General features: G+C 34.1%; 2 protein-coding genes across 2 annotated transcripts; both read left to right on the top strand.

Moving 5' to 3' along the window:
* Positions 1-2,622: 2,622 nt before the first annotated feature.
* On the top strand, positions 2,623-5,050 carry LOC148168627 (nose resistant to fluoxetine protein 6-like). Its single transcript, XM_088046233.1, has 9 exons — positions 2,623-2,794; positions 2,842-3,035; positions 3,082-3,346; positions 3,395-3,915; positions 3,973-4,169; positions 4,216-4,339; positions 4,391-4,720; positions 4,764-4,896; positions 4,977-5,050. Exons 1-9 carry the CDS (start codon positions 2,623-2,625, stop codon positions 5,048-5,050), a joined length of 2,010 nt encoding a protein of 669 aa, XP_087902359.1.
* A 1,130-nt stretch (positions 5,051-6,180) lies between these two features.
* LOC148168626 (nose resistant to fluoxetine protein 6-like) lies at positions 6,181-8,516 on the top strand. Its single transcript, XM_088045170.1, has 8 exons — positions 6,181-6,388; positions 6,435-6,619; positions 6,665-6,917; positions 6,966-7,159; positions 7,209-7,535; positions 7,583-7,900; positions 7,947-8,279; positions 8,337-8,516. Exons 1-8 carry the CDS (start codon positions 6,211-6,213, stop codon positions 8,487-8,489), a joined length of 1,941 nt encoding a protein of 646 aa, XP_087901296.1. The 5' UTR covers positions 6,181-6,210; the 3' UTR covers positions 8,490-8,516.
* The last annotated feature ends 343 nt before the right edge of the window (positions 8,517-8,859 follow it).

Below are 8,859 nucleotides of genomic sequence, written 5' to 3'. Positions count from 1 at the left end.
TCGGGATTTTTTATATTTTCGGAACACAATACGTAATTGGATTGTGTTGGAATTAATACGTAATTGGATTGATGAATTAAAAATTATACCTACTCTTATTAATTAACGGGGCCTTGGAGCGTATTGGTGATGGCGATGGCTTAATTAAGTAAATCTGTTTATCCAGATTTACGCAAGAAGCGTGGAATTCCACTCCAACCTTAATAGGTATTACAATAATATCTAACCTAGAATAATTGGGTCTGATTCTGATAGTCTCAAAGAAATAATGGTAATTATATTAGAACTTTCTTCAATGTAGCGAAATGTAATGGTAAATTTCTTTAGTTTCCAATTTTATGAGGTAGTAAGAAATGTGGAATTACTATGAGGAATTGAATTGAACTCCATTAAATTTTAATGAGGATGGAGTTTTGCATTTAAAAGATTACGGGTCGTTCGAGATGTTACAAGTTATGTTTCATACAAATTTAACATGGTCTCAGACAAAAGACGACGTAAAAACGACTATAATGACACCTAGTAATAAACCTTGAAATATATTAGCGTTTACATGCAGATACGGTTGATTTTTGTTACATTGTTAAAATCGACACACTAATTAAACATAAATCAAAGTGCTAATTATATCATTTACATATTGTTTTATTGTATTTAAACAAAGCGGAAAGTTTAATTATTTAAAAGTCTAATAGCCACCGGAAGGCAAAATCAAGTAGTACCCAATGATAATAATCTTGGGTAGTTAAGAAGGGGTGTTTACCAAAGGAAGAGACGACACTTTTCTGGCCCGAGCATTGAAATTAAAATGCGATGGCTTGACAAACATGACGTTTGTTTCCATTCTAAATCAATGCAATTTGGGGAAATTAATACTTTTAAAACGTTTACCTAATAATTAGGCCCAATTACAAAATGTTCCAACAAGAAAGACCAATTCAAATATTTTTTTTTGAATTGGTCGAAATATTTTTATACAATTGTGCCACTTTGGCAATTTTCGTACGACAGTAGTGAAATTTGGTGGACTTCCCATTTTATAAACGGTTAATAATTGGGCTAAATTTCAAAATTTTTGAACAAGAAAATCTCATTTTAAAATTTTTGAGTTTAAAATTACATAGTTGAAATTTTAATTCGTTTTAAATTAAATTCTGTAACAATTTTACTAGTAAATCAATGAAATTTGGAGATGTTGACGTTTATTAATTATGTCAAATTGTAAATTGTTCAAACAAGAAAAATGAATTTTAAAAAATTTAATCCTTTTTGATTTATTTTCTCAAATGTTCTCTAGATTGTAATAAAAAAAAGATATTTAAAAAAATTGTACCTATCAATTGTAATGATCGGACAGCGATATTTCAGAGTCAAGGTAAACTTTTCGAGGTAATCGTACCAGCAATATCTGCATAGAATACAATAAAACGTTGTTAAATAAAACCAATTAAATTGTCTACAAAAAATGAGATAAAAATAAATCACAATAATTCGCATGACTCATTCACAATTATTTTAATCTGTCTAGTTATTATCTCAGATCGGAACGTCTTGTAAACTGGTTTCAGTGATAAAAAATATATTTAAAAACATCATTTTTTTTTTAAATTTTGCCACTGTTTGCTGTTTTTTAGACGGACTATTGTAGTTTTTGATAATAAAAAAAATCAAAGCGATAGTACTCATGAAGAGCAAGTGGTGCCATCTAACTGTTAAATATCTTATGTTGTATTCCAATCTGGTTTGGAACATGGAAATCTTTCTTCACATCACAAATAAAACGATACGATTTTTGGCATGGGTTTTCTCGTTATTATTTATTATGTAAGAATTTCTTATTTAAAAAGTCTTTTCAACTATTGAATAATTTGTGTTTAAATGAGAGATGCTCGATGCACCACATTTAAATAATTCAATTATGACTCAAACTAGTTGTGTTAATTTGCTAAGATTTAGCTTAATGGAAAGCATTTACGTTCAAAGTGAAGATAATATTACATCATTATCTATGAAGTGGTTATGACTGATGATATCTCTAACAATCAGTAATAGGAATGAAGTATAATTGATAATAAGACAAAGCAATGTCAAGTACTCGTAATTCGTAATAATTCTTAATTTAGCCGAATTTATAAGCAGGTCATAAAAGCCTCAAGTTTTATTTTCATAGTCAAAGTTTGGATATTTTACGAGAAAAGGGAATTTTAATTAACGAAGGGTGAAACATCTTCTTAAAACGGATTAAATACCTTGGAAATTATCATTATTATTTTGATATACTTCAAGAATGATATGAGTAATGCTGATCATTGTATACCTACTTAAAACTTATGATTCATGTAATTAAAAGATAATATCAATTAGAGATCACAAAATCAAATGCATTCTGTTATATTTTTCACCATATTTGGTAATTTAAAAATGTAATATTTTATAATTTAAAAATAAAAAACTAAAGTACCGCGATCATAATGAATACAGACAAATTTAATTTCTACGTTTAATACAATGACATCCAAAAATGGAAGTCGAATCTAAACTAGACTAGCACTTGACACCACCGATAAAAAAGTTGGTCGTCTATAAGTAAACACAGGTTTCTCGTTCTCATAGTTGACAGTCATGGTCTTTACTATTGCATTGTTTTCCAGCATTTTGCTATCATCGGTATCGTGCAACATTGATTTGCACAACGTTTATGATAGCTTCTTGAACGAAGTAGTCGATGTGAAACAACTGGAAAAGACAATCCGAAACATTTTACCAAAGGAAGATGAAGATCCCATTTTATTGTGTAAGTTGCAACTGTTTTTTTCTAATTAAGGCGAACAATTTTCTTAGTTATCGACTCGAGGACTAAAATTCCTAGTGGAGTCATGGGAGGAAATTTTTTCGACTTCGGACACTTTGATGAATGCTACGGAATCCACGTTGAAGATATCTACGGAAAGTACTGCTTGGGGACGTTGAAATATAGTCCATCAACTCAAAAATACTTTGAAATTTTTAATCTAAATTCAACAAAATTACGACCGGTGAGTTTTACAGTGAAATCGTACCCACAACCCAGAAATTTTCTAGAACTTACAGGTGCACCCCGAGCCCAGACTTTTTCAGCTCGGAGCAGAATTAACCGGTTTTCACTGGGCTATTTGTGTTCCTCACACTATAGCAGCTGAAGACATTCCCGGATTGTTAACTTACACCAAAAGCTTTTGCTACTCTAAGGCAACAGAACCAGCTTTGTCAAATGGAGCAATTGCTACCATCGTTGTTTTGGTTGTATTCTTGGCAATTGCTCTCGTATCTACGGCGTTTGACGCTTATTTATACTATTCTGAGAAAAGTAAGGTCTCTAGTACCAAAAACCGAAAATTTTATTTTATTTTTGTAGCGGCGCCACATGAGCTGTTCATCGCATTTTCTTTTCTGACCAACGGTCGCAAGATCTTCAAGTCAACGAGCAATCCCGACCAACTGTTATGTCTCAATGGAATCAGAGCAATTAGCATGATGTGGGTACTGTTGGGGCACGAATATTCAAATGCTTTCAATGCACCGATTTATAACCTTCTCGACTTCGGAAGAATTAAGAAAGACGCCAAAAATATGTGGATAATGGGAGCCACACTCTCAGTAGACAGTTTCTTTGTCGTTGGAGGCCTACTAATTGTTTACACTTTTCTAAAATCGATGAACAAAGGAGTGAAATTTAATGTCGTACTTTTCTATATTCATCGATATCTTCGGTTGACACCCGCGCTGGTAGTCACAGGATTGGTATATTTATACCTTCTGAAGTATTTGGGAAATGGGCCGTTGTGGATGATTGTAGATTACACGTTAGCAGAAAGTTGTAGAAGAGGATGGTGGAGTACGCTTTTGTATATCACCAATTACGTTCAAGATGGAGTTGTAAGCATCTCACAACGAAATTCAGTGTACGAGTATACATATATTTAAAAATTTTAGTGTGTGCCTCAAGCGTGGTACCTTTCCGTTGACATGCAACTTTACATTTTGTCACCAATTATCCTTATTCCTCTCTACAAGTGGCCGAAGAAGGCGTTAGGAGCGTTGGGAGTACTTGCAGTCATTGGATGCGTTGTTCCTTTCGCCATTGGTTATTCTGAAGATATTGGAACCATGTTTACTTTAGGCGCTGACTCGTAAGTTTCTTATTATTTGTTTCCGTGGTATTGAACATTTTTTCAGGCAAAAATACTTTAACGATTATTATTCTCAAACTCATACGCGCTTTGGTCCTTATGTGATTGGAATGATCCTTGGATATTTTGTCTATGAAGTCAAACACCACCATAAGCTAAGAATGTCGAAAGTAGAAGAAACTTCTAAGTACATAATTCAGAGACTAACAATTTTATTATAGCTGGCCGCTTGTTTCTGGTGGCTTGTCTGCCTAACAGGTCTTGTAGCCTGCCTCTATGCAGAATTTCCCCTCATAGACTCCAAAGAAGAGGACAAGTGGGGAAATTCCATGTTCTTAGCCCTCGACCGTCCAGGATGGGCGGTTTTCCTTTCCGGCGTCATATTTTTGTGCGTTTCAGGATATGGTCATCCTGTCAACAAATTCTTGTCGCTACCAGTCTTCCAATTCTTGACAAAGATCTCATATTCCATGTACTTAATACATTTTGCCGTTATCATAATCAGATATGCGGCAATGAAGAATACCATCAGATTTTCTCATGCTGCTATAGTAAGTTATTGGTTGTTTGATTCCAATACATTTTGGTTTCCAGATGCACGTTTATTGGGCCGATTTTATGGTGACTTTGGGCTTGTCGCTCATTTTGTGTTTAGTATTTGAATCTCCAATTATTATCCTTGAGAAGTATTTATTTGGACGGGGTTCAACGAAGCGTGAGCGAAAAAGTAAGAACAAAGTCGAGCCGGAAGTCTAAATACATTGAGCTTGTAATACAATAAAATTTAAAAAACTGTATTTTCGTTAGTTTTCAACGTTCTTCTCTTGGAGATTACAGGTCGGTGTTTACAGAAAAGGCAACGAGTACGTAATTTTATATGAAACTATTGTCTTTGTTCCACTGATGAATTAACTAACAACTTACAAATAACATCACAGGCGGTTCGCTTGAAGTGGTGTTCTTCAATGTTCAAGTTGAAGAGAAACGTTTCTAAAAAAATTATTATATATCAAGGATAATCAAAAGTGTGCACACGCGTAAGTGTGATTGATTATTATTATTAACAATAGAAAACAAAACATTTTAAAATAAATATTTCTTTGAACGATGATCAATAATGTATTAGATAACATCTTCACTTGAAATTAAGTCCATTTGATAACAAGAAAACGGAAATAAGAACTTGTCGTAAAAATATAAACATTATTATATTAAATTTATAGCTATTTCTTTGAGAAGAATATTAAGTAATTCATAAAGAACGAGGACGTTACTTGTTAACGTCTGAGTTTTTTATGAATTAGTTAATATCCGTAGTAAATACAAAGCTTTATCGAAACATGTACAAATGAGGCAATGCTACCAGCCAACAGTTCTGCAAATTTCCAATTTTTGACTTAATTTTTGAACGCGATGAAATAGCGAGGAAAAGCATTTCCCAAGATATTTTATGTTATAATTAATACAAATAAATGAAAATCTTCAGATTTTGGTCTTCGGAGTTGCTTTTATTTTCAAAAATACATAGAATATCATAAATTCAGGGCAACTATGCTATTACGAAACGGTAACTATGCTGTTATGAAACAGTAACTATGTTATTATGAATTATTTGTATCATAACTATTATGATGTACTTTACATGTAAGCACAGAAACGTATTAGATACATCTTAATGTTCATGTTTCGATAAAATTGTTTAATTTTGTTAGAGACTTTTCTTTGATTTTTATTTTGGTAAATCGGCATTTAAAAAGTCTCGAGTACCTGATAACTATTCTGATAAACGCGGACCCAAAAATAACTAGAAATTTTCTCTTTACAGTTAATTATAAGCAAAATTATGTCAACACTCAACTTGGTATCTCTGTGACGCAAATTTGATTACTACCGCAACTCAACTTAAACTCCGTCCGAGAAATTAATTCCTAAATTGATATTTCGTAGAAGAAGATAAAACAAAAGTACCACTTAATCAATCTGATAATCATTTAGTTCAATATAAGTAAACTCTGGAGCTTGAAGTCAGAAATCAGTAATCATGATCCTTCGGATTGCAGTGTTTTGCTCCATTCTCTTAATACCAGTGGCGTGTAGAATTAACTATGAAGAAATCTACGATGGGCTTGTCAACGAAGTAATTAATGTTAAAGAACTTGAAAAGACCATTCGGGCAAATATACCAGGAACGAACATAGAAATAGATCCAGCTTGGTCATGTAAGAATTAAATAAGTTTGTATCGATTGGTTAATGTTTTGATTAGTTTTGGACGCGTGGACGAAAATTCCTTCTGGAATTCTTGGAGGAAATTTTTACGATTTGGGACATTTTGACGAATGTTATGGGATCCATTTTAATGATACTTATGGGAAGTACTGTCTTGGAACCTTAATGCTTTCTCAGGAAACACAAAAATACTTCGATGCTTTCAACATGAGTGTTTTATTAGTGAGTACTACAGCTCTGATTGTCCAGAACTGACAGGTTTTACAGAGACCTCAACCGAGACTTCCTATATTTGGTCCGGAGTATGCTGGTTTGCGTTGGGCTGCTTGTGTTCCTCACACCGTGGCAGCTGAAGATATTCCAGGATTGTTGACTTACACAGAGGACTTTTGTTATTCTAAAGCAACAGAACCTGCTTTATCAACTGGCACTATTGTAACCATCGTCGTCTTCGCTTTATTTTTGACTATAGCTGCTGCTTCCACGGCGTTTGATCTTTACTTGTTCTACACCGAGAAAAGTAAACCGTTTTGTCTTCAGAAGTGTTGAGTTTAAATTATCGTTGCAGAGGTCCCACACGAGTTGTTTATTGCCTTTTCGTTTCTTACCAATGGTCGCAAGATCTTCAAGACAACGAAGAATTCAGACCAATTATTATGTCTCAGTGGAATTCGAGTGTTGAGTATGATATGGGTTATCATAGGGCACGCATATTCAAGTATTGTGTTTGCACCGGTGTACAACTTTAGCGCTTATTCTAAGGTGAAAACTACATAGTATTTGAATTTTACAAATTTCAAAATTTTTACAGATGCAAAAGGACCCCGCGAATATGTTTCTCATGGAAGCTACAGTATCAGTGGACAGTTTCTTTGTTGCTGGTGGACTGGTAACTGTATACACATATCTGAAATCAATGGATAAAGGAGTCAAGTTTAATATCTTCCTTTATTATATTCACCGATATCTTCGGTTAACACCAGCTCTAGCTGCCATGGCTTTGATTCATTTGTACATCGCGTCTTACTTAAGCACAGGTCCACTTTGGGTAATCGTAGAATGGATGTTATCAGAATCCTGCAAGAGTGGATGGTGGAGTACCTTCTTGTATGTGACCAATTATGTACAAGACGGAACCGTAAGAAATCAACAAAAATTGAATTTTATCACGCTTGTACTTCACAGTGCTCGCCACAAGGATGGTATCTTTCCGTTGACATGCAACTGTACATACTTTCACCGATTATTCTTATACCTTTGTATAAATGGCCGAAGCCGACGTTGTGGGTGCTAGAAGTTTTAGCTCTAGCCGGATGTGTTGTACCTTTTGCTCTTGGATATTCACTGGATCTAGGACTAATGTCTGGTCTCAATTCAACTGAATATATGAATAAATATTATACACAAACCTATGGAAGATTTGGCCCTTACGTCATCGGAATGATTCTAGGCTACTTTCTTTACAAAATCAAACAGAAACAACTAAAAATACAAATGTCTAAAGTACGTAACATGTTTGATAATTCAGGAATTAACAATTATCTTGCAGCTTACAGCGTGTTTTCTGTGGCTAATTTGCGTAACAGGTCTTGTGGCCTGTGTTTATTCGGAGTTCCCTCTACTTCAGAATGTGGCGAATGACGATGTATGGGGCACATCTTTGTATATGGCTTTCGATCGCCCCGCTTGGGCGCTTTTTCTTTCTGGAGTTATCTTTTTATGTGTTTCCGGATATGGTCATCCTGTTGACCAGTTCTTATCGATGCCAATTTTCCAGGTTTTAGCCAAACTTTCGTATTCCATGTACTTGACTCATTACGCGGTAATCTTGGTCAGATATGCCTCTATGAAAACTAGTGTGAGATTTGCGCATACCACCTTTGTAAGTATATTGATAAAATTGATAAAATAGACGATTGTTTTGATTGTAATGTTACAGATGCACGCTTTCTGGGGCGATTTTGCAGTTATTATAGGCTTGTCGCTTGTCTTATGTTTGTTGTTTGAATCTCCAATTATTATTCTTGAGAAGTACATATTTGGTCGGGGCTTAGTAAAACCACAACGCCAGAAGGCAAATCCGGAAGTGTAGTTTGTTGAATAAATATTTTCGTATTTAGATCGTTTTTTGTTTTGTAACCAAACTCCAATTCAAATAAGATAATTACACTTGCTTGTTTATTTTCAATAACGAACTTGGTTAGAAGAAAGCATTCCATTTAGATAAAAAAGGAAAGAAAAACTAACTCATTGTCTTTGGTCAAGTGCACAAAGTTTTTATCTTTGCTTAAACCACTAGCATTGAAATTTTTTTCACTCGAAGTTGCATGGCGGTGCTGAACGCAAATGTGTTATGTTATGCTAGTCTTTCACATCTTGACAAAAATTTCGTATTTAATGTACTTGATACATTTTGCCGTCACTACGATCAAATATGCGGCAATGAAGAACACCATCAGATT

This window comes from Gnatocerus cornutus, chromosome 9 (genome assembly GCF_029298725.1).
Source record: "Gnatocerus cornutus isolate USDA-ARS CGAHR chromosome 9, icGnaCorn1.1, whole genome shotgun sequence".
In the NCBI taxonomy this organism is placed as follows: domain Eukaryota; kingdom Metazoa; phylum Arthropoda; class Insecta; order Coleoptera; family Tenebrionidae; genus Gnatocerus; species Gnatocerus cornutus.
This window is presented reverse-complemented; position numbering and strand designations above follow the sequence as displayed.

Coding starts and splice junctions, on each gene's coding strand:
- LOC148168627 (XM_088046233.1), top strand. CDS start 2,623: ATGGTCTTTACTATTGCATTGTTTTCCAGCATTTTGCTATCATCGGTA. Junction 2,795..2,841: donor TGAAGATCCCATTTTATTGT/GTAAGTTGCAAC, acceptor CAATTTTCTTAG/TTATCGACTCGAGGACTAAA. Junction 3,036..3,081: donor ATTCAACAAAATTACGACCG/GTGAGTTTTACA, acceptor GAAATTTTCTAG/AACTTACAGGTGCACCCCGA.
- LOC148168626 (XM_088045170.1), top strand. CDS start 6,211: ATGATCCTTCGGATTGCAGTGTTTTGCTCCATTCTCTTAATACCAGTG. Junction 7,536..7,582: donor ATTATGTACAAGACGGAACC/GTAAGAAATCAA, acceptor TGTACTTCACAG/TGCTCGCCACAAGGATGGTA. Junction 7,901..7,946: donor TAAAAATACAAATGTCTAAA/GTACGTAACATG, acceptor ATTATCTTGCAG/CTTACAGCGTGTTTTCTGTG.